General features: G+C 43.9%; 1 protein-coding gene across 6 annotated transcripts in view; it reads right to left on the reverse strand.

The window, feature by feature from the left end:
- The window catches only part of GRB10 (growth factor receptor bound protein 10), a 205,153-nt gene that overhangs the window by 99,304 nt on the left and 80,003 nt on the right, over positions 1–25,846 (reverse strand). For 5 of the 6 annotated variants that reach the window (XM_070264433.1, XM_023639064.2, XM_070264430.1 and 2 more), the window contains one exon: positions 15,649–15,739. The exons of the other annotated variant lie outside the window; for it this stretch is intronic. Coding sequence is in view for 4 of the 5 variants with exons in the window: in XM_023639064.2 (XP_023494832.1) it covers positions 15,649–15,739 (91 nt within the window). In the remaining variant the exon portion in view is untranslated. The remainder of the gene's footprint in view (positions 1–15,648; positions 15,740–25,846) is intronic. 6 annotated transcript variants of the gene reach the window in all.

Raw genomic sequence — 25,846 nt, forward strand, 5'->3', positions numbered from 1 at the left:
AAAAAGTACAAATTCAGCTGTGCAGTCTCTATTTGTACTATCAGAAGACAATTCGAGGGGAAAAAAGAACAGAAACAGACTCACAAAATATCACTGAAAGGGGGCAAAAAATGAACTGAATCCTTCTCAAGTCTTCCTTAGCAACTTAGTGTTTCTTCTTAACCTTCTGATTTTGATTCCTAATTCTTCTATTACATCATAAATCAGGCAGAAGTCTGGGTGCAAGAAACTATGTAAATAACTTGTCATTCTGGAAGGTTCTCATTTTCTATCAACTTTAAAAATATGAGTCCAAGAACGCTGGAATTGAAGAGGGAAAATTCAGGCCACAGTCCAAAAGTTTGTCACTCACTAGCACTGTGCTCTCAAAAGGGCAATTTTTTAAAGGTAAATTAGACACCGGGGAGTCTTTATTATCCCATTCAATATTAAGACTCTATGATTCCATGAATTTAACTCCATAAACTTAAAATACATTCATGTGGCCAATATTTTCCGTCATTCAACAAATATTTACTGATCACCAATGTATCTGACAGTGTTCCAGGTTCTGGAAATACAGATGTTAACAAAACAGACAAGAATCTCACCACCTAAATGTAATGAAGGGCTAGGCAACAGCTCTGGAAAAGGATGACCGTGCTAGATACAAAGTAGCAAGGAGGGATATGAAACTTCTTATACTACCTCCGGAAAAGTTACTCCCTCTAGGAAGAAGCTAAAACCTGCTCCAGTTTAGTGGCAACTCCTGGAGGTCAGTGGGTAGAGACAACCTAAAGAAAGAGCGGGCTCCTCAGGAAAGGGGCCACCTCAAGCCATCAGGAGGGACCCCCACACTGGCACCTGGTGAGAGAGGTTAGGGAGAAGCAGGGAGTAAAAGGCAGCACAGAGTCCAGTTTGTGTCCTCAGATGAAAAGGACCTGGGCAGAGTTAATGAAGTACCCAAACCAGCAAGTACGTAGGGGCCAGAAACTCTCTGAGGATAGTTATGCTCATTACTTGGCAGAAGAGAAGAATTTTAAAACGAGGTCTCTGTTTACAGGCAAGACAGTCAAGCAGAGGGCAAGCAGCTCTAAGAAGAGCCCAAGTTCCGAGGCATCAGGATGGGAAAGTCATTCCAGGAGAAGGACCAGGCCATTCCAAGAAATGGCACATCTCCCAGAACTGAAATGCCCAGGAGAGAGGAGCTGGCTTTCCAGGATGTGGATGGGGCAGGCGGGGCAGCATTATCTAGATCTGTCCCCCTCGAACCTGTCTGATGGGCAGGTCACCTGGGAGCCTCTGTTTGTGAAAACAGGTTCCTGGGACTCATTTGGATTCATTCTGAATCCAAATCTTTGGAGTTGGGTCAGGGAACGAGCAGAATTCCTAACTGAGATTATTCTTCTTATGATCATTACTTTTCAGTTCAGAGAAATAACAGCACACGTATACATGGCACCTCCTGAATACTACCCCAGAAAAAGGGATGCTCACAGAACAGTGTCTCTCAGAATCCAGGTCTGGATGGACACAAATTCTGGGGGAGCACACGTCCACAGGCTGGACTCACAAGACGGGGAGGAGGCACATTTTGGTTTTTATTCTCTTTCTATATATAACATCACAATTATTAACGATGATGATAAACAATAACTACCATTTCTTGAGCACCTACTAAGTGCCAGGTCAGGCACATCTCATAGCTCAAGCGGTTTCTAATATTCCTACCAAACCAGCCAACTAGGCATACTGTTACAGACTTCAGATGAAGAAACTGAGGCACCAAGCCACTCAGCTACCAAGATATAGAGTAGGGAGTAAAATCCAGGTCTGTCCACCCCCACGCCTGACAGGTTGCTTCCTTCTTACATTGTAATTTTAACTTTCTCTAGTTTTTTTCTCACTAAACTTGAGTTTCTAGAACTGCATGTTCTTTCACCTTTGCCTCATCACCTAATTTCACGCCTGGCACTCAGGAGATGCTCAGCAAATGTTAGCTGAATATGTGGAAAATGGAGTCACCAGCTACCATCAATCAAGCTGTAGAATTTTCCAGAAAGTCAGACAGCCAGGCAGAGTTCCCAAACTCTCTGGAGGCTGCTGAGTCTCCTATCCTTTAGTTCCCTGGAAAAAGGCCCACCAGGCAGTTTACACACAGGTCACCAGGTGAATAAATGCCAGACTGTCTAATTCCAACAAGGGATGGCACATGTCCAGGAAGGAGGACAGTTCTAGGCACAGGGATCTCTCTCCATGAAGCAGTAACTAGCAGGCTAGACCTCTGCCTGTGTGAGCCCACCTGGCCATGTCAGGCCTATCTGGTTGTCCCTGAGGTTGCAGGAACGATAGAACAATCCAACTCAGTCTCTACCCAGGGAGTGCAGCCGATGCCATGCTCCCCTTGGGCTCTCCCTGCCATGGCAGTCTCTCTCCCTTTGCATGCACTGTCTTCCCTGGCATGGCACAGCCTTGCACTTCTCCACTCAACCACGGATGCAGCTAAATCTCCTGAGAAAAGACAGTGCTTCAGACATCACTACCTTTTCCCTCGCTCCTTCTTCATCGTGACCATGAAATGAAAAATCTGTCCTTCTAGGTAACAGCAGCTTCGCTCGATGTAAGATCAATGCCCCTTTAAACCGGTGCCTTTACCACTGAGTTCCGCCAGTGGAGACCATATTAGAACAGGAGGAGCTGGCACTTGGTGGGATGCTGGGCACTGCAGTGGGAAGGATTCCATTTCCATCGGAAGGAGAGAAGAAGGGTATGTTTCACAAGTCCTGTACTCACTGCTCCTGTCTCCAAGGAGCACAGACACTTAGCACTCGACAAAACCTAATTCAGGACTTCGTTTAACAAGCGTTCCTTGTCTGCTATGTCCAATGCACTGCATGCCTGTCAGGAGTAATTCAGAGAGCGGAAGGGAGAGGGCAGCAGCGCAAGAACATTTACTTTGGCATCTCACAGAATCCTGCACCACACCCAGGAGCTAAATGCTATCACGCCCATTTCACAGACTGGAAAACCAAGGTCAGAGAGCTTAAAATACACACCCAATGTCACACAGCTATTAGTGGAGCTTTGATTCCTGCCCTGGTGTGGCTAAAACTCCAACATTCTTTTAGTTTTCCCCAAGTACTAAAAAGAAAAACATGATCCCTGGTTTCAAGAAACCTATAAATAAATTGGAAAGAGAGACACATACCTGGCATACTATGAAACAAAGCAAAGCGTGCTATGTTTGGGGGAGAAGGAAAAAGCCACAGGAGAAGACCCAAGAGGAAGCACCTTATTTAATGGGCAGGGGGCAAGAGAGAGGAGCTTCCAGGAAGCTGGCCATGGCATCTGAGTCAAGACTGAGAGGAGGAGAATGTAAACACACTGAAGCAGTTAAAATACCACTGTTGGGGGTACCCAGAGACAAAGGTAGGGAAGGACAAAATTAAATAGCAGTTTCCATAAAAACAAGTAGATTCTGCAGCTGGTGCCCAGGTGACACGTATGTAGGCGTAATGGGAGAAGACGCTGGAAGGCAGAGTGAGGCCTCACCATGCGGGCCTGGAAGCACACCATGCACTTCATCCTGTACCAACAGAAGGACTCAGAAGGGTCTGAGAAGGAAAGTGGTGTGTCCAGAACTGTGTTTTAAGAAAAAAAACTCTGCGACCACAAAGCATGGCGAGAAGGGGCAATTGGTGGGAAAATATAAGGGAACAGATGTCACTGAGAGTTACCCCATTTGCTCCAAGGTAGGTAGAAACCATCCCATATGATGCAGAATTCCAGGGTCTTTGCGTCAGTAGCTGGGGCTTACTACGCCAAACCTCCCCAAACGAAAGCATTCGCCACGCAAAGGTGTTCACAGCTGTTTGACGCACAAGTAGACTAATGGCCCACTGGGATTATTTTTCAATACATCTGAAACATACTCAGAGAGATGGAAAGGTCAACAATCTGTGCCACCATCTCCTCTAGAACCTGCCCGCCCCCCGCCCCCCCCAAAATAGTCAGGACTATTATAAAGTCTTTCCTGGTCAGAACTAAATTCAGAGTTGAGCAGGTGTCGGTTACCAGCCCTGGTATGTCCTGAGGGAAAGAGCAGAGGGCGGTGGAAGGACCAGGCGGGCCCCTGGCTCCAATGCTGGGCACTCAGTTATTTAAGTCGACTGAACCGTCTGCTCCTCCGAGGATCGCTGACAGGATAACTGGACGTGCGCACAGTGCCCGCCCACAGGTAAGAAACTAAGATTTCTGAGAACTGACTTGGAGATGGGATTAATCCACCGTAGGCTATAATAATATTAGCTGTGTTAACGAAAGTGATACTAGTAACCTTGTTAAATTACTTCTGAAAGCAGCAGAACATTCTGTCCTGAAGGATGCAGGGTTACTTTTCCTTACAGAAAATCTCTAGCTTCAGATCTTTAGAATTTAAAATTATAGAGTTTAAAACTGGAGTTTAAAATTACATAATAAAAGTAACTTATTCCAAACAATATTTACCTTAAATGGTTAATTGTGGTTTAAAAAATAGGTTAATCTAGATCAAGTGTAATATAATGGAAAAAACATGTCAGATTTTTAGGAGATAGTATATTCTGGTTTTCTACCTAAGGGAAATCTAAAGATATTCTTACATCACTGATCTTAACAGTGAAAGAATTATATGTAAGTTGTACCCTGCCACTTCTGAAAGGAATTTATACTTCCTTGGATGAAAAGGTCCAGATGTTATATGACCAATAAATTAAAAATGACTCACTTCTGTGTCCCCAGTTCTGGTGTGGCCTAGCCAAGCAACAGATATTTGTTGAATGAATGAATGAACACGTGAATGAAAGAAACAGGCAAACTACAGAGCAAGAGGATGAAAAGCCAACACACCAGAAAAACAGGAGCGTGAGGATAAAGCCCTCTATTGAATGGCGAGCATCCTGACAGCTCAAGGAAACATGAAACATTAATGGAGTCCAATTATCTGCTGAAAGGAAACAGACAAGAATGGCGTGAGCTGTCAGAGCATCAGGGAAGCGAAGGCCCAGAAGAGCTGAGACTTGAGAAATCACAAAGGATGACAATGGGTGTCTCAGTTCTGCTCCAAATGAGAACCAGGAAGGGCGAGGTCTGCTGCTCGCCTAACACTGGGACAGACAAAGAGAGAGCGGGGGTCTCAATGCCTGTTTTGTTCCCATCTTCCTCATGGAGACAAATGATCTTCCAAGTGGAAAGGACGGAATGAGCACAGTGGAAAGAAAAGCGTGGTCCGGGACAGAGGAGGCAACTACGGGGATGTGATCTGCTTGGCTGCTTTCAAGGACAAGGAAAATTTGGTCCCTATGGCTGACGTCTCAGTTTGAACAAGTGAAAAATGTGAGGCATCAAAAACAAAAAAGATATGAGTGGCCTCTGAGAAGGGTGGAGGGCTAATCCAGAGGCAGAACAGCACAGTGGCGAGAAGCAAGATGCCATAGCCCACAGTCACAGGTTCCAACTCAGCTCTGTCGCTCATTTGGGGTGTGATCTGGGCAATTTTTCTAACCTTGGTGCCTCAGTTTCCTCCACTATAAATATGGGATAATAACAGCCCTCAACCCATAGGACACTTAGGTGGGTTCAATTGGTTAAAATATAAAGCACAAGTTCTTAATGGGTTAAGAACCTGTTTTTCTAACAGGAAAGTCACCTAAATACGTAAGAAATAGAGGACAGGGCAGGAAATTCTAACATATCTTTCAACGGACTACATTATTATCATTTAAACTGGTGTTGCAGAATAATCACTAATGACACGGGCAAATGCAATTACTAGGTGCGGCACGAATGTGCTTCGTATTCCATAAAGCAGAAAGAATGTGGGCATTAGTTACTTTGTGGGCAGAGGATTACAGACGACTTTTCTCCTAGCCTTTCTGCATCTCAACCCTAATAAAAGGTGTTTAGGCCTGGGGGCTGAGGGAGATAAAAGAAATCAAAATTATAATCAACTTTGGCATCAATATCCAACCAGAGGCCAATATGTTACCATTCAAAATTTTGCTGAGCATTTCCCAAAAAGAACATCATCTCTGAAAGACAGCATAGTTTCACTATGAGGAAATGAGACTAAGAAAATAGAAGTCACCTTGTGAGTGTGAGTGTGTGTGTGTGTGTGTGTGTGTGTGTGTGCATACATACAACCACGATGCAAGCTTGGTTCCAAAGCAACAGTCAGTAGGAGCCACACTGTCTTCTTGGTTGACTTTCGTATTCTCTTATTTATCATCCCTTACCCATATCTGACACCTCGTAAATGGTACCATAGGAAGGGAGGGTCTCTGTCAATTGGTCTTCATCTTTGCTTGGCTGGAATTACCAGTACCTCCCACACCGAGGGTAGAGGCAGGAATTAAGGACCTTTCTGGAACCTACAAGTGTATTTATGGCACACGAGTTCAAGAATTCGTTAAACAATTATCTACTAAATACAACTATGGATAAGCAACTATAGCAGAACTTTCAAGATAAATAAGACGCAGTTTCTTACCTTCAAGAAATGAGTGATCGCAGGGGAAAAGAGGAAAACATGACACATGAACTAACTCTTACAGGGTAGCTTATGTGTATAGGCACATGCTAGATGTTTCCCCTAAATTATCTCAAAATGTGAAGTTGGATGGACTTGGCTTTGATTCTCATTTTCCCACTGTGTAACCTCTCTGTGACTTCCAGGTACGTTACTAAACCTCTCTGCCTCACTTTCCCTATCTGTAGCTCTGATGATTAAGTGAAACATGTAAGACATGCAGGAGGTTTTAGCACAGGACTCCAAGTTATCGTCACCATCACTACTACGATTTTTCACAGTAATTATGCAAGATGGGTACATACAAATGGAGACTGTAAACTGTGCAGTGGTTACTAACTTGCCCACTGTCACAGGGCCTCGTGGGAGGAGACAAGAGACAGGAAAACAGCCAGCCCAAAGCCTGGTCACCCCCCATCTCATGACATTCAGAATGGCTCCCTCACGGGGAAGAACCAAAACAGAACACTCTTTCTTGATCTGTTTCATCTTCTCTGTTATCTAACATTGTTTTCTAATTTTGGGCTTTTCCATTTGGTAAACAGACTATCCAATGAGATATTGGGGATTCTGAAATAGTCCCATTCCACATCTTTCTTTCTTCACTTACACTGTTTGTAGAAAGAAACGCATCCCACAAAACATAGTTCTGCACTTTAGAACTGCATGCTAACAACGAAAAATTTGGTTTAAAGAAAATCAAGAGAAGAAACTAAAGCAGGAAAGAGCTGGGACAGGTTTGACAGGACTGTCGAAGGTCAGCGCCTAGAAGCCATCCCTCGATTCAGGGAGCCAAGCGCTGGAGTTGGGTGCCTCCATCTGAGCCAGAGGATCCCTGGATTTACAACTCCAGGGGTCACAGGCACATTCTGAAGACATTTCAGGAGGCTTCCCTGTGATGCGCACACAGCTCTGTCTCCAAATGGAATACAGTCAGGATGAAATACACATACGGACGACTCTAGTGACCTTCACAAGTGGACTTGAAACCTCTCAGCTCCTTGGGACATCTTTGCTAAACTGTGGTCTAGTAAGAGACATGGTGGCACAGCTCAGCTTCAGTGATGACAATAACAACCACCCAAAACAATTTGTTTAAAATGAGAAAAAGCCAAAACTCTGAAAAATCACAATTCTCTGAAACTTCAAAATCTCAAAAATATTGTCAAGAAAAAGCTAAACATGGAATTACCATATGATTAAGCAATTCCACTCCTAAGTATATCCCCAAAGGAAGTGAAAGCAGGGACTCAAACAGATGTTTGTACTCTAATGATCATTGCAGCTTTATTCACCATAGCCAAGAGGGGGAAGCAAACCAAGAGTACACTGATGGGTGAATGGATAAACAAAATGTAGTACAAAATCTATGTACAATCAAATATGATTCAGCCATAAAAGGAACGAAATTCTGATACACGCTGCAACCAGGATGAACCCTGAAAACATCATGCTAAGTGAAATAAAACAGATACAGAAGGACAAATATTGTATGATTCCATTTACATTAGGCAACTACAACAGGCAAATTCATAGAGACAGAGACTAGAACAGAGGTTACCAAGAGCTGGGGGAATTATTGCTTAATGGGTACAGAGTTTCTGTTTGGAGTGATAAAGTTTTTAAAATAGATAGTGGCGATAACTGCACAACACTGTAAAGATAATGAACGCCACTGAATTGTACATTTACAAACGGTTAAATTGTAAATTTTATGTTATGTGTATTTTACCACAATAAAAAAATATTTTTAAAAACTGTCAAGAGTAATTCCAGTTATTACAAAACCACCCTCTTTCCAAGGAAAGTGCATCCCCTTCCTGCAGTGCGCTGCTAGGAAATGTGTGAGGCATTTTTAGCAACTGTCACACAAAAATAAGCTGCTTACATTAGAAACCAGCTAATAAAAACGAGAGCATTAAATCCTCTTTGGCACAGAGAAGGAACAGGTCAAGGAAAGTCACAGCAAATCTTTTCTTCTAACCATCAGGTCCCTTGCAAAGAACCAGCCAACTCTAGATCAAACACGTTATGCGAACCGAAGGCCTACAATCAGAGCATCTGAGGACATCTTGAAAATTAAGGAAGAAGAAAGAACAGCACTATATCTTCGTCAAATTCTGTCATGCGTCCCAAGTCATCTTGTTAGGAAGAACTGAGTGTTGAACTTTGTGTCAGGCACAGAGGCGGCAGGGAAAGCCCAGAGACGCAGGGAGGAGGCACCCACAGGGTGAGCTGCAGGTCCTGCAGGCTGTGCAGACTCTGCCTGGGAGAGTGGCAGGGCCACCCTGGGAGGGCACAGGCCTCTGCACTGCACTGCAAACCCAGAGCCCACTCACTACAGATGCACAGGGCAGTGAGGACGCCAAAAGGGAAGATGGACACGCAGCACTCGGACACACTGGAGAGCGACTGGTGCCTTCTGTTCCATATCACAGACCTCAGAGTGTCAGCTTCCATATTTTTCATGTTGAAATGAGAGTCCAGAATCAGACACAAGCACAGCATACTTTCTTTTTTTGCAAATTGCCTGCTCATGCATTTTGCCGGTTTTTCTATTTGATTGTTTCTCTTATTTATAGGATTTATTTTATTTTTTTATAAACTGAAGACACTAATATTTTGCATGTCATACGCATTGAAGATATTTTTCCCAGGCCGAGGTGTGCCTTTTAGCATTTTTAATGCTGTCTGTTACGTTTGTATAGAAATTTATATTTGCCGTGTACTCAAATTTCCTGTTTCCCTATGGTTGCAGTGAGTCTTATTTAGGAGATTCTTTCTTAGCCTGAGGGCATAAAGATTCTCACTACTCATTACTTCTTGTTATTCAAATAAATAAAACATTCTGTTTTTCACTTTCAGTGACTTCGTTGACCTGAAACTGAGGATTGTGGATAGAACGCAGTAGGGATCTGGCCGTACCCCCACCACATGGGGACAGTCACAGGCGTGTGTCCTCAGTGCTCTGCCGTGACTTCTCTCTGCTCAAGTGAGTTTATCTAGGTCTCTTTACAGGATGTCTACTCTCGTCCTTTGGTCTATTTGTCTGTCCTTGAATCAGTAACACGCTTTCTTAACTGTGACGGCCTCATAAGAAGGCTTGCTCTCTGAACGTGCATATCACCCCTCCATACGCGCTGTTCTTCAAATTTGTCTCGGCTGTTACTGAGTTTCACTCCTCCACATTAAAGCTAGGACCCATGTGTCAAGTCACACCAAAACTCTTAGAAATTTGATTGTACCTGCATTAAATTTAAAAATACATTTGGGAGGATGTGACATCTTCACTAAGTCTTCTGACTCATGATCACAGGACAGCTCTCCGTTTATTTAGGTCTTTTTTATATTCGTTAGCAACATCCTATAACGCTGATAATCTGGTTGAATTTACTCCTAGATACCTCATAATTTTTGTTATTCTTGTGAGTGGGATTTCTGTTCACATTATAATTTCCTGATAATTTTCTATTGTACAATACTACTATTAAATTCTTTATGTTGATCTCATATTAGATTGGCCAGCCGGCTTAAAGAACACATTTACTTAAAAAGTCTTTCTGTATATCTGTGTGGATTTTCTATTTGGATAATCACATCATGTGCCAACAGGCATAGATTTCATTTCTTCCTTTCAGTGTCTGCATTTCTGTTTCTTTGTTTGCTTGTCTTATTACACTGGCAAAGACCTCTAGTGACAGGGGGCATTCTCGCGTGATTTCTGATTTTCATGGACATGACTCTAATGTTTCTCCACTATGTGTGGCGGATGCTATACGTTTTTGACAAAGACACTTAAAACATGTTAGGGAGGTTTCTTTTCAGTACTGGTTTAGTAAGAGTTTTGTTGTTATTGTTTGTTTTGTATCATATGTGTGCTGAATTGCATTAAACATTCTTCTTTTCTCTGGTGAGATGATCACGTCTTTTCCTTTCATCTTTTAATATGTTGGATGTGTTCATAGACTAATGATGGTAAAGCATCCTTGCCTATTATAATAAATCCAACTGGGTCATAACATTTGTTTGTTTTATGTTTTATTTAGGATAAAGTGCTAAATATGATTAATTAATGTTTTTCTCAGACTTTTTAGTTCTATGTTAACATGTGATATTGGCTCATAATTTGGATCTCTTTCAAAGCTACACAAACATTATAAAATTGAGTGGGAGAGTTCTTGTCCTCACCTCTCCAACGGTTTGTATAAAGAGAGAAAGTATTTGTTCCTTGAAGTTTGCATGACACTCATCTGCAAAATTTCCTCAGCAGTTTTGAGGGGGGTGGTACTGACTACTGACTCCATTTCTTCCAGAGTTATTTAAACAAAGATCTTATATTTCTCCAAGGGTGAATTTTGTTTTGTTTTTCTCTTTCAACTATTCTTTTTTATTTCTTCAGAATTCTCTACCTGAAACTTTTGAATGCTGTCTATACTTAGCTCACAGAGCTCTACCCTCCATCATGTCATAATATTTAATTCGCATTGCACAAGAAATATTCTTGGTTTTCTTAGGTAGTCTTTAGGTTATTTCTTCTTTCAGATGGGTCTGTTTTTTTTTTTTTAAAGACTTTGATTTTTTAGAAGGGAAGGTTTACAACCAAATTGAGAAGGGGGTATGGAGATTTCCCATATACCCCTTGCCTGTACACATGCACAGCCTCTCCCATTATTAACATCACTCACTAGAATGATACATCGACACATCATAATTACCTAAAGTCCAGTTTACCTTAGGGTTCATGGGTGTTGTACATTCTATGGGTTTGGACAAATACATCTATCATTATAGCCATCATTATAATATCGTACACAGTATTTTCACTGCCCTAAAAGGCTCTCTGCTCTGCCTAGTCGTCTTTCTCCACCATCACCCCTGTCAACCACTGACTTTTTTACTGTCTCCATAGTTTTGCCATTTCCAGAATATCACATAGTTGGAACCACACAGTACGTAGCCTTTTCAGATTGCCTTCTTTCACTTAATAATATGCATTTAAGGTTCTTCTATGTCTTTTCATGTCTTGATAGTTCATGTCTTCTTAGCACTGAAGAACAGTCCACTGTCTGGATCTACCACAGTTTATTTGTCCATTCACCTACTAAAGGACATCTTGGTGGCTTCCAAATTTTGGCGATGATGAATAAAGCTACTATAAACATCCACGTGCTGGTTTTTGTGTGAACATAAGTTTTCAACTCCTCTGGGTAAATACCGAGGAGCACGATTGCTGTATTGTATGGTAACAGTATGTTTAGTTTTGCAAGAAGCTGCCAAACTGTTTTCCAAAGTGGCTGCACCATTTTGCATTGCCACCAGCAAAGTATGACAGCAGTTCCTGTTGCTCCAAATCCTCGACAGCATTTGATGTTGAAATTTTTTTCATATTTTTGCAACATATTATCCATTTCCCTCATATTTTCATATTTATTGTCATAAAGTTGTTCACGGTTTTCTTGTTTTCTTTCTTGTAACTCTGTGGTACGCTCTTCCTGGGGATTTCCAGCGCGCCTTTTGTCCTCCTGAGTGTGCTAGAGGTTTGCAGTTACGGTAGCTTTCGCCCAAGACTGGCTCATACTTTATCATGTCAATAATTTCTGATCTCAACTGTTGTAATTACATCCTTCTACATTGCTGAGAGCTATTCAATTTCGTTCTTCTTATGTCAATTTTTCTTCCCTTTAAATCTCAGAAATTGAGTCTTCAATGCTATTTTAGTAGCATTACACAACTCTCAACCTGCAGTACATTCATTTCTCGTTCAGCTCTAAATAACTGATATTTTCATTGTGATTTCCTCTTTAACGCATGAGCGAAGTAAGGGTGTGTTTTAATGTTTCCACATAACATGTTTACGTGTTTTGTTTTGAGGTTTTTCTGTTGACGTCTGATTTAATCACAATAGGTCAGAGACCGTGGCTTGCAGGAGATAGATTGCTTAAAACTCAGAGCAACTCACCATATATGGTCAACTTTTTAAAGAGCTACACAGATGTCAGAAGAGAATGCAGAGCCTGTCTGTTACGTGCAGGGTTCTAGGTGTGTCTACTGATTTGAGCCTGTTAAGACTGTTACAGACAGTCTTGGAATTGCTCCTACCATCTTATCTTGTATTTTCTGACATCTTTTTTTTCATATCTTATTTATCTTCCTTTTCTGCTTAATGTTGGTTGTTTTTATTAAATACATATTCCCTAGTATCTTTTTCTGCTAGGTTAGACACTATAGATCCTTATAGGAATTAGAGTCAACATTTAGTTGTGCCCAGTATTTTAAAATACATAACTAAGTATATTTTCTTCTAATGTAGCTTCAAGCTATTTTACATTTTACTTCTCCTAACTGGGGTCTTAGTATGCTTTAACCATTCACTGAACAACCCTCACTCAGATACATACACGTTCCCAACGTCTTATTATCAGAAGTTTGAGTTTACCCTTATTTTAACAATCCATAAGGAACTAAATTTACGACACTGTATCCCTTTCTGCATGTTATTGCTTCTTACACTCCATGCTTTTGTCCACATTCACAGCTCTTCCTGAAGGACAATATTTAGTTAATAATTCTTTTAGTGAGGATTGCCAGGAACATATTTTCTCAATCTTTGTCTGATAAAGCTTTATTTTACTTTCACTAAATGTTGGTACAAAGTTCTAGATGGACCGTTCCTTTTCCCTCAGCACTCTGGAAACAACCCACATCACCTTCTGGCATTTACTGTGCCCGAGTCGGCTGTCAGTCCAATGGCCATGCCTGTGCTGGGAAATCTGTTTTTTCCCTTCAGGTTTTCTCTTTGTCTTCCATTTTCTGGAATAGTGCTAACTCCTTTTAGAGGTTGATTAATCTTCATTTTTCCTTTTAATCTTTGAGGACAGTTTGGGGACTGGCTCTCTCTTCAATTCTGGCCAATTCTCAGGTAGCATCTCTTCAAATTTTGCCCTCCACCATTCCCTCCATCTCCTCTCCTCAAGACTGAACACCCAATGGCCGTTCATGTTTTTCCATGTCTCTCTGTGCTGCGGCAAGAAGACTCCAGCTCATTAATTCTCTTTAGATCGAATCCAGCATTTTCTAAAATGCCAGTAACTACATATTTCATTTCCAAGATTTCTAGGGCACTCTTTCTCGCACCCACCTGCTCTTGCTTCATTTCTTCCCGTTGTATTTCATAGTTTCTTGTCCTCTTTTCTGGGTATTGTTCTTTCTTTCGTCTCCCTCAGCATTACAAACTCACTTATTTCAAAGCCTTTGTCAGACTTACAGCTACTGCGTATGTAAACTGGGGATCAGATGACTCTCTTAGCTGTACTTAGTAGGAGATTGCTTCATGTGCTTGGACCGTGGATGTGCGGACTCATTTGAGGTGGGTTGTGCTCTGTTCTTCTGTTCTGCCATCCTTCCTGCCTACCCCTCCCCGTGTGGCGGTGGAGGGCTGCTCAGGGAAGGATGCGGGTCGCTGCACCCATGAGGCTATATGGGTCGGCCCTGGCTGCACTGCTGTGCCTGCTGGCTGGCCATGGGTTCAGGGTCTTTCAGGAGCAGAAGAGCCCCACTCCAGCTCCTGGCTAGATGCGCTGAGCCTGGCCCTTACCGTGGCCTGGGACCTGACCTCCACCGTTGGTGCTGCTTTTAGACTTGTAACCACAGGCACCAGCATTGGCACTGCTCACTGCTCTGTGGAAATGTCTATCCTGTTTCTGAGCCAGGCTGAGTCCTTCTGGTTTTCCTGTTTTATATGCTATGTGTGTAGAATTATTGAAGGTTGCAAGGAAGGGTGGCCAGCATCTTGGCTGTGCTTACAAGTACGAACTCTCTGGGTCACTGAGCAGAAGTTGACTTCAACACAGACATGTTCATTCATTCCTTGAAGCCCTGCTTCAGGCACGGGGACAGTCAGACGCCCAGCTTCACTGCCTGCTGTGTGACTCCTGCCCAGGAAAGAGATTAGCTCTCTTCCACACGAAGCCCAGTCTACCTTCTGTGTCACAAATTTACCTTCACGGCGCCAGCTGACTCCCCTCACGGTGCCACCACCTGTGATATCTATGGGATATTTGAACGTACAACTTAAAGGTGCAGGATAAGAGATAAGCTTTAAAAAGTCCTTTCAGTGTAATATTTTTCTAATTTTCTGATTAAAATATTAACATAAATTTTTATATGAACCTTACCAAGACTTGGATTATTTCAGTTTAAATGAGACCATTTGTAAGCAATGAAATGCATTTAAATTTTCCTGTTTCAGAGCCAAATTATCAACAAATTGCACTCTTTTCCTTGCATCATTTCATTTGAAAGTTTTCTAAAAGATGAACCTGAAATTATGCTTGACACAGAAAATCCTGTTTTTACAAATCTCCTAATATTTGAAAAAAAGTTCTTTGACTTCATGGTCAACTCCTAGCTTTTATTTTTGCCAAATTTCATCCTCTTTCTCATTACGCAATTTAAAAAATCTGATTATTCTAATTCCTTCCAGCTCTAAGTTCTTCCATTTCTTATACTTAAACTCCTGAATAATCCAGAAGGCCAGCCACGCACATTCTTCCTGTTCCCTCTCACCATCAGACTGGCTCCCTTTCTAGGCTCCCATCCTGTACTCAAGCTTGCATTTATTAGACCTAATTTGCTAACTCTTGCATCCTTTTAGAATCCTTCCTTTCGTTCCTACTATGACCCTATCAGAAATTAACTAGAAGAAATAGAAGGAATCATAGAAAGGCAGAGAAATACCAAGAATACATACATGTAAAATGCTCTTAAGTGTAAATATTAAAATGCCAGAATCAAGAGGATTTCACCGTGGAGAAGCCCTCAATATGCAACATCAAAGTGCCTTTAAGCTGACTCCCAGGATAACTCACATGAATTGATTTTGACATTTTGCTCACTGAAGTCGGTTCATGGAAAGGAAATAGGTGAAGATATTAAACCAAGTATTTTTCTCTTTTTTAGAAATTATTTTCCTTAAAGGGGAGAAGAACGAAGGTCAGAACATTCTTACATTAGTACCAAGAACAGTGTCTTGGAATTCAAAGCCTCAGCATTGACACAAAGCTGTCGCTGCGAGCAATGGCCTCTGTGTTTTTGTCACTCCTTACCTTGGTGATTTGCGAGCCGGTCAGACTGTGTGGGGAAGCCAGGTCCCGCCAGCTCTCGAGGACTGTGAGGAGGGGTCTGCTCCGCCTGCTCCTGGAGAAGACAGGAGCAGAAAGGCTCTGTCAGAGAAGCACGCCACCTGGTTGACATCCACCATCCCCAGCAGTTCCTTTCTTCCCTCATTTCTTACTTCTTTTCCATTTATTTCCTTTTTTTTTTGTTTTAAATGACAGTTGTTTAAAATATGCTGTAAAAGGGAAGTTAACCATGAAGAGGTGTAACCTGCCTGGCAAGGGAGTAAGAAGAAAAGTTAACTCCTGTTTTTGGCTTAAACCGCTTTCCCTGAACAGCAATTCAAAAAGAATTACTGTCAACTGCTGGGTTTAAGCAAGGAATATAAATAACTAGCATTCCATGGAGCACATGCATTTTCTGTAACAATTACTGGTAATCAAGCCCTAGGCGGTCTGTCACCTGGTACAGAAACATCCAGAGACTGTTTCATAATTGGCCCCTCCACAAAGCATAAGGAGTTCAGTGGCAGTTTTTAGACATCAGGATGAGGAAAAAGATTTTAGGCAAAAATTAAAACAGCAACATTATGACCAAGCCCACACTTCTAGAAAGACATTTCATGGGATATAATCAAGCCAATGAAAGATATATTAAAATGTGGGATAGGAAAATGGACCCTTTAATATTTACAAGCTTATAACAAAATATTAGCAGTTACTTGGGGTAGAAAGATGTCAAACTTCTCTTACAGATTCAAGAAATCTTTGAAACTTTTAGAATGCACATGTATTACCTCTGTAAATAGAAAAGTTTTAGAACAGTGCCAAAAGTATATGATCTGCAAGGAAAACCTGCTATTAATAACAATAATACATTGGCCCAAATACCACAGTTACCTTCAGTCACCTTATCTCTAGCTCAGCATAGGAACCTCCTGGTGCTGCACACGGCCACAGGTGGAATATTCCATGTGTGCAGGCACTAGCCAACATGCGCACAGAGCTGACTCTGCCAGCTGGACTCCCATTTCACAGATGAGGACACAGGCACAGGAAGGTTATGTCCCCACCACTATCACCCAGTCAGTAAGAGGCAGCCCTGGGAGGGGAACCCAGGCAGCTGGGCTCAAGAGCCCACGTACCTTCCCATCCATGCTGCCCAAGAAACTCAAACCTGCACGTTTATTTTGACAAGGTGCTTTATCACCTGAATCTTCCCCATCAAGCGGTGTCTCTGTGCAGAGCCTTCACCTGCTCAAGTGTAGAAAGAGAAGGGTGACAACTCTACTGTGTGACGCCAACCCACCTGCAGGTGGGGGTCTGTCACTGCTGTGCTGAGGGCCCTCACAGGAGTAGGGGAAGAGAGCGGGAGTGCTGGGGAAAGTCCACAGGCTCACCTACACCGACCACTTAGAAGAAGGAAGATGCTCGCTACCTGGGAAGGCCCGGCCACATTCACACCTTCCTCCAGAGCATCTGGGGAAAACAAGAAAGCCCTAAGGTACAGGAGGTATTTTCACTTGCTTCTCTCTCTCTGTTCTCTCCCTTCAAGAAAAATAGCTTTCTTTTTCTTTTTTAATCATAGATGCAATACTTGCTAATTATGAATACCTAGGTGCTAAAGAAAAGAAAATTAAAATGAATCTCTCACCCAGGGATGTTATCCTCTCAGTTTTTGGTCTGTTCTTTCAGAGAAAAAACAATGCATACACAGTGTGCATATGTATGCAATGTTTGAATTATTTATGGAGAGCATGATGGTATATTTGAATCACATGGGGGCTACAAATAATCCCGATAAAAAATGGAATCATAATCATTTGACTTATTTACTTTAACATATCTTTCTGAAATTCCCTATGGCAACAAATCACCTCCATCAGCACCTTCACAGCTCCAGCAGACTCCATCCACTAAGTGGACATGTGACATGATTTCTTTAATCAGTACCCTACCGGTGAACACAGAGTTTGTTAAGAATGTAAGGTTTTGGGTCAGCCCTGTGGCGTAGAGGTTAAGTTCACGTGTTTCACTTTGGTGGCCCAGAGTTCACCGGTTCAGATCCTGGGCGCAGACCTACACTCCACTCATCCAGCCATGCTGTGGCAGCATCCCACATAGAAGAACCAGAAGGACTTGCAACTAGAATATACAACAATGTCCTGGGGCTTTGGGGAGGGAAAAAAAAAGGAAGAAAAAAGGAAGATTGGGAACAGATGTTCGCTCAGGGCCAATCTCCTTCACGAGGAAAAAAACAAAAAAAGTAAGGTTTTGATTAGGAAAGTGGAGAGGGATTGGTTTGGAGGACACGGTATCTGGGAGGCAAGAGGAATGCCACCAAGAACCCCAGTGAGGTGCTGAAGATGGAGCAGGGCTATCAAGGTTAGCATACAAGGTGGCACTTCCCAGTCCCCCAAACTCAGCAGAGTCTCCCCATCTGGGGTCACCCTATCTAGTTTCTGCAATTCCACTGGAGCCAATATTTCTCCATCCCATCAGCTTTTCACCATTTGAGAGAAGCATTTTTTCCTTCTTTTCCAAATTTTAAAACTACTTACATAAATTTTTGGAAATATAGAGCAAATATAAAATAAAAACTAGCCTCAATCCTATGGCAGTAGGGTAACTTAGCATGCTTGTGGACTTTGCACCTTTCTTATGCACAGCTAGAAACTGCTGGAATCACGTGGTGTAAACAATTTTGTGTTTTGCTTTTTCCCCCTTAATTAACAGTACAAGATGTTTTTTTTTAAACCTTGGTAAATATCATTTTTTCAGATTCTAAACAACTCTAGTAGACATTTTCAGTTGTTTGCAAATTTCAGATAGCATAAACAACAATCAAATAAACACCTTTGTGCCTAAAACCCTGTCCCCGTCTCTGATGATTCGCTTAGGATCCCTAGAAGCACAACTCGGTCAAACGTCTCATGCGTTTTTTCTTTGAGTCCAGGTCCTGTCAATTTGCTGTTCACAGTTTATCCTTCCCCCAGAAACAGACAGAACAGCCGTCTTCATAATGTCCAAAGCGGCCAGCACTGTGAGTGCTGACTTTCTGGAATTCTTGTCTTGTCAATCCCAGAGATACGCAGTGGCCTTTGCCTGTGGTTTTCACGCACGTTTTAAACACTGAGGCTGAAGTTCCTTCATGTGCTCCTGAGCCCTTCTCTTTCTTCTTTGGACCATCCTTTAACAGGCCAGCCCGACTGGCGCCTGAGAGCTCGTGGGCACTCTAATCAAACACATCTGCGCATGACCCACAGCAGCCCCGACTCAGGAGCTGAAGGCTTGGGGCCAGTTATCTGGACCCACTGAGTCAATTGGCTCATCTGTAAAATGGGCTAAATGACTCCGTGGAGACTGCTGGGAAGGTTTATTTACAACGTGAAGCACAAGTCCAGGGCCTAAGTGGGTGCTGGGTGAGCACCCCGGCATGGCAGCCTGCTGACATCCTTGGCCCACTGGAAACTGCTTTGTTTCTTAATTCTTCCAGGATGAGCTCTTCATGTGGTAAGAAATGAAGTTGGGTTATATTTGTAGATAATACTTTTCCCACCTTATCTGTCTTCAGATTTAATTATATTTTCAATTCTCAGAAGTTAAATTCAATATAGTCAAGTTTACTGAATTTTTCTTTGTGGTTATTTTAAACTTCATAATTGCCTTCACCCTCTATCAAGAAAACTGTAAAACATCCATTTATGTTTTATTCTGATTTCTTTTCCTACTTGATGCATACATTTTCATCTATCTGACATTTATTTTGGTGGACAGTCAGAGGTGAGACTATAAATTGACCTTACCCGAACGGTGGATCAGTTCACCCAAGACAACTGATCACCCGGTCTTCCCTTTGGCCTGATCTGGAATGATTTTACCACACATTATAATCCTGCTCAGACATGTCTGCTTCTCAGCTATCTGATCATTGGCTCCGCAGATCTGCCCACTCCCAGGCCAGCGCCCCACAGTTTCCATTCTCACAGCTTGCCCACATGCTTATCATCAGCGGATATGTTCTTGCCTCTTTTACATGAATTCCTCAGTCATTTTCTTCCAATCAAACTTCAGAATACTTCCTACGTTTGTTTAAATTATTAAAACTACTCATCTGGAATATTTACTTATATATAAATGAGTAATAACTACCCATTACTAATACGACTATTGGTAGTGGATTATCTGATGGGAATCAGACGACACAAACATTGAGGGCATAAGCCGAGAAGCTGCTCCCCCACCTATTTCAAGGGTGAGGGGACCAGCCTCCTGGACGCCTACCTGGCACAGCCCTTCTCTCTGGGGGTGGGAGTGGCCCCGCAGATAAACAAGCTCCCTGGGTGTTTCACGTGCACACTGGAGTCCGAGACCCAGTCATCCACTCCACACACGCTTTCCTGAGAACTCCTGTCAGTGACAAGCAAGCCAGACCCCACTGAGACACCTATTTAGAAGACAAGTAACTTTCAAATCTAATTTAAAGCAACCTTGTCTAAACAGCGTCACCACATATAGCAAATAAAAACACAGGATGTCCAGTGAAACTTGAGTTTCAGATAAACAACTAATAATTTTTTTTGGTGTAAGTACGCCCCAAATATTGCACGAGACTTCTCCTAAAAGAAATGTTGTGGTTTATCAGAATTTAACTGGGCCTCCTCTACTTTATCTGGCCACTCTATACCTAAAGAACTGTTGAAAATCTGACAGGTTTGGATGACAAAGTATAGCAGTAGGAACAAAACCTGGGTAAGCGGCTTATTTGAAACCTTCGAGGTCAAAAAGGAAATGTACTTTTAAAAATTCAACAGATAGAAGCTTCAGACAGGACTTCTGTTATCTCGAGAAGCAAAGAAAGATGTAACAGTATGAAAAATGTTGGGGTTTGTAAAATAAAGCCAAAACACAAAGGCAGCAGGGAGAAATTAACCACCATGGCATACGAAAAAAACCTTCTGACAGGGCTAGAAGGTCCAGTGCAAACCCCATCCACTTTTTTTTTTGGTGAGGAAGATTGGCCCTAAGTTAAGATCTGTTGCCAACCTTCCTCTTTTGCTTGAGGAAGATCATCCCTGAGCTAACATCTGTGCCAATCTTCCTCTATTTTATGTGGGATGCCACCACAGCATGGCTTGACGAGCAGTGCTAGGTCTGTGCTGGGGATCCAAACCCACAAACCCCAGGCCTCCAAGGCAGAGCACAAACTTAACCATTGTGCCACTGGGCCAGCCCCTCTATCCACTCTTCAAGGGAAAACAGTGGCACTTTGCCAGGTGCAGGGACAAGAGTAAAAGGCTCGCCACTATGCTGGCTTGGTCTCCTCTTAGAGCTAGGTTTTGTTCGTCTGGTGGGTTTCCTGTTCCAGGCTAGTAAGCCTCCTGGTTAGGGTCAGGACGCAGGGTGGCCTCACTGTGGTCTGGGGCCAGTACTACAAAGCCTCATCCTCTGCAGGGGAAGTCGAGGATTCTTCTCTGAAGGCGGCTCTAAGCAGCTAAAGCTTCTTTAACCCAGAGCCCTTAATCACTAAGCCATCTACCTCTAGGGAAGGTGGAAGCCTGGGAGAGTGGGCACTGAGCCCCTTAACTAAAGCTGTGCAGCTCACTTCACTAGTTAGTGCTGGACCCCCAAATCCACATGGCTTTAGAAATACTCCCAAAATGGCGGGCGTCCAGTGGAGTGGGGCAGAAACATCGCCTCCATAAAGATGACGAAGAAGAGCCACCCCCTACAGGGGTGACCTTGTGCTATGAGATCTCACTCAGCTCACACAAAGCCCTCCGAGCTGGTGGGGGCTGAACCTGCAGGGTGGCCTCAGCCAGCACCCTGGTCCTCAGGCTCCCACAGGGCTCAGCAATGAGGCACAGACAAGAGAGGGCGAGATAAGGGAGTAATTTCCCAACCAGGCAGTGCTTTTCCTGTAGCAAGTTCCTTCATGAGCTACACTCCAGGGGTTGCAGGAATGGCACTGGCCTTGCTCCTTCAGACCTCTTGCTGGCCCCAGGATAGGGCACCGAGCTGCTTGGTTCTCCAGACCCCTCCAGCCCTGGGAGCAGCTGTTACACAATGCTGAGACCTCTGCTGATGGAGGCAGGTGGCATAAGTTCCCTCGCTCTGCTGACGAAGAACCCAAGGTAGTAAAGATGACATATACAGAGTGACTCAAGCCGAGGTCTGGGTGGGCCCGGCCATAGGGCCCGAGCGCCTGCCTGTCCGCTCAGTAGGTGTCAGCATGAGCTCAGCTTCTGGAGCCTCATCTGCGAGAAATGCAGACTCCCAGGCCCGTCAGCCCTGCTCAGTACCAACTATGGGGAGTGCTGCTGAGTCTGAGCTCCTCACATTAGCTGATCCACTTACATGGAATATTCCAGGGGCCGCCTTCCTGGCCCGATTTTCCTCTACACCAAATGGACAGGTCACAGCCTGTGTGCCTCCCCATCCTGCTCTGCCTGTGGATCCCTCATTATCTGAACTGTTCTTTACCCTGCCCCCACACATAGCATCCACTGGTCCTCAAGGCCTAGCCCAAGCCGCTTCCTTCTGGAGCTTTCTTGGACAGCCAAGATGAAAATCGTCTCTTACTCCCTCATCTGCTGCTTTAATTCAAAGTAGGAAGAAGGGCAAGTAGACCAGTGGGCACCCCTTCTCCTCTGGACAACCGGTCCACGCTGACTGTCCTCATGACCCCAGGCCGGAGCCCAGCCTCACCCCCAATGGGGCAGGGATGCCTCTGCTTCTTGGTGAGGCGGTGAGGGTGAAGGCCCTGTGATGGAGTGAATGCTGTCACGGGGCACACCCCCAACCTGCCAGAGCCCACAGCAAGACAAGCTGTGTTTCACTGAAAAGCATCACAGTGCAACCTGGGCGCAAACAAGACAAGAGGCAGATTTCCACCCATCGCCAGCTGGCACTCACCTTCTGTGCAAGGAGAGCATCTAATCCTTGCCTAAGCGGGCTGCCGAACAGTACAAGATGCCCAAGAGGAACACCTCTCAGGAGACCAGAGATTGTCCACTGGGCAGTTTCCTTATCTGAAAAATGGACCAACGCTCACCTCAGAGAGCATTTGGTGGAATCCAATGAGACAGAAGTGTAACAGTCAGCACAGCATCTGCCAGGCAACAAACGGGAGCATAAAGCTAAAGGCCATACTCTGGGGTCGAATGCCAGTTTCCTCCCTGCTAGTTGGTCGCGTGACTTTAGGGAACTTCCTACAGCTCTGTGCTTCCTTGGGATAGAATGGCGGCTTCATAAGTTGCTTATGAGGATTAAATTAAAATGATGTAAATGAGGGCTTGCCCAGGGACTAAAGCTGCCAGGTGTTCAGTGAATAGCAGGTATTGACGGTGCTAAACAACAGGGACAAGAAGTCTGTAAGACAGTCTCTCTCCAGTGGGTGTCACAGGGCTGTGTCCTTGGCCCTGCCCTGTGCGCATCTTTTCAGGGACCTGAAAAGGCACAGAAGGCGCCCTTCAGACCTCTGCTAAGATAAACAAAGAGCAACAGACAAAAACAGAACGAGGGGATCCGAAATATCTTCGACCAGCAAGAATGCTCCATCTAAACCCACAAGCTAAAAGCTCACTGTGGATAGACTTGAAATACTACAGGGACACAAAACCACCCAACCAACAACGCGTGAGAATGGTGGGGGAAACAGGCAGTCCAGGATGCCTGCCTGAGGGGGTGGCCATGAGAAAGCTAGAGGGGCTCTCTCAGCACCAGCCCCCTTTCCTGGCACATCCCACTGTCACAGCAGAGAAAGACATACTGACATGGGATCCCGCCCTCCAGGTCCTGGCAGCTCCGGGCCTTCCTCCAGGCCTCTTCACACCGGGTAGCCCCTTCCTGCCCACCGGAGCCTGCTGCCCAGTGAAACTGTGTACTACAAGCTAATGCTTCTGAAGGCCAACACGTGAAACACAATTTGCCTCAGTTTTGTTGTTTCACCCAAGATGCAGTTTAAGTTGTAAAATGAATCAAAATGAAAATCCATTAATCTATGAGATTGTAGCCCAAATGAATAAGTGATGATACTTTCTGCTGTTCTGTATTATTTGCAGTTCTACAAAGGGGATGCATCACCCTACAATCTGCTATAAACTCCCTTCCCTGTCCAATGCCCACTGCTGTCAACTGTATGTATGTCTTACTCTAGAACTTTGAAACACACACACTCAGGTGTGACAGAGATTTCATTTACCCTCCCCCCAGTTACTAACTTTTATTAAAAATGAATGTAAATGCAGCAGGGCTTCTATTGCAAATCCTGGGGCTTAGGCAGGTGCCAGACCCTTAGTGCATTCTCATTTAAATTCCCTCTTGAATAGGTACTGTTATTACCCCATTCTTACAGAGGAGGAGACAGGGCGGGAGGGGACTGGCCCAGGCACCACAGCTAATAACCCTGGGTGGGAAGCACGTGTGGGAAGCACATGCGGGCTGACTGGGAAGAGTTCTCACCTGTGCCAAGATATGGGCGGCTGCCCAATCTGTCACTGGGCTAGCCATTGTGCCAATTCCTAAAACATCAGAGAACTGGGGGACAGCTGCAGTGTCAGTACTCCCCATTTTGCCAGCTACAAGGTCTGCAAAATTAGCGCCCCTCCATGGAAATAACACTCGTAATAAATGACCTGCACCCATTTTTTGCCCAACATGACACTGCCTGTTTAGATACAAGTCTTTATGTCTATGCAAGAGCACAAGGTACAAGAGATTTACATCCAACTGACCCTAAAACCAAATCACAAACTTGGCTTCACCTGTTTCCAAAAGCCTGCAATGAGAGAAAGAAAACTCACCACACCAGCCTTCCGTATCGAGGAGCAAGGGCAAGGCTTTCCAGTTCTATCATAATAACGTAGGCTGCTGACTCTGACATGAAAATACCTGGACGGCCTCTCATCAGAATACAGAACACTTTTCTCCAAAATAGTAAGATGCCAAGTGTGGCAGGGTTAGTGCACTCTGCAATGTAGGACACAGAAACATCCATTTCAGTTATCCAAGTGGGAGGGGAAGCCCACCAATCTTTTATTTTTTTAAATAGCTATATCAAGATACAAATTACATAACATAAATTTCATCTGTTTTAAGGGTGCAATCCAACGAATGTTAGATAATTACAGATTTGCACAACCATCACCACAATCTAAATTTAGAACATTTCCATCACCCTACAAAGAAACCTCGTGCCCAGAGCCTATCAATTTTGACAAATGGTTTTCCCAAAATAAAATGCCTTTGCCAAGTCGATATTGCTCCCGTCTTTTGATTTGGCATTCCCACGTCAAGGAGGCAGCTCAGCCTAACGGGGAAGAGCACCAGCTCTAGAACTTCTATAAAGGAGTAGCTGAGTAACCTCGGGCAAGACACTAAACCACCCTGCGTGCGGGTCACCTCAGAGGACAGTTTGGAAGAGTTAGTGTGATCAACCCTGTACAGCATTGCTCAGGAAATGTGAGCTGCTGTTCGCACTACTACCACTACTAATCCTGCTGTTGCCACCACCTCTGCCATCACCTCCACCATCTCCTCCCACCCACTGTACCTCCTCCCACCACCTCAGCACCTCCCCCACATCCACCTCCCCCACCTCATGTACCATCTTGACCTCTTCCACCATCTGTACCTCCTCCTTCACATCTACCTCCTCCACCACATCGACCATCACCTCCACCTCATGCACCACCTCTACCTCCTTCAACACATCCTCCTCCTCCACTTCCTCCCTCACCTCCACCACCTCCACCTCCTGCACCATCACCTCTAACGCCACCACCTCCAAGATCTCCATCTCCACCTCCTCCATCACCAATTTTAACATGAGGATCAGGAAAAGGGCCACTTGTGAATAGCTGATGGTACAGCAAACCAAATACATATATGATCATATAATGGAAATTCAGTCAACATCTCTTCTGATTTCCTTTCAGTTTTCCTTTTCCTGAAGTGAGTTCAATCACAAGTAGAAGCGGACAGAACAGGTTCTGATACTGGCCCCTAGGGGCAGGCATTGCAAATACAGGAAGGAGCATGGCCCCAAAAGGAGGCTGGATGCCCAGTTTCACACCTAAAGGAGTCCCGAGATGTGGACTCACCCATTAGATGTTTATGAAGAAAATAGTAGCTAACTGAAAAATGAACCCCACAAAGCGCAACTTCAAAAGGATAAAGTGGCCTTCTC

Source organism: Equus caballus, chromosome 4, assembly GCF_041296265.1.
Source record: "Equus caballus isolate H_3958 breed thoroughbred chromosome 4, TB-T2T, whole genome shotgun sequence".
NCBI lineage: Eukaryota > Metazoa > Chordata > Mammalia > Perissodactyla > Equidae > Equus > Equus caballus.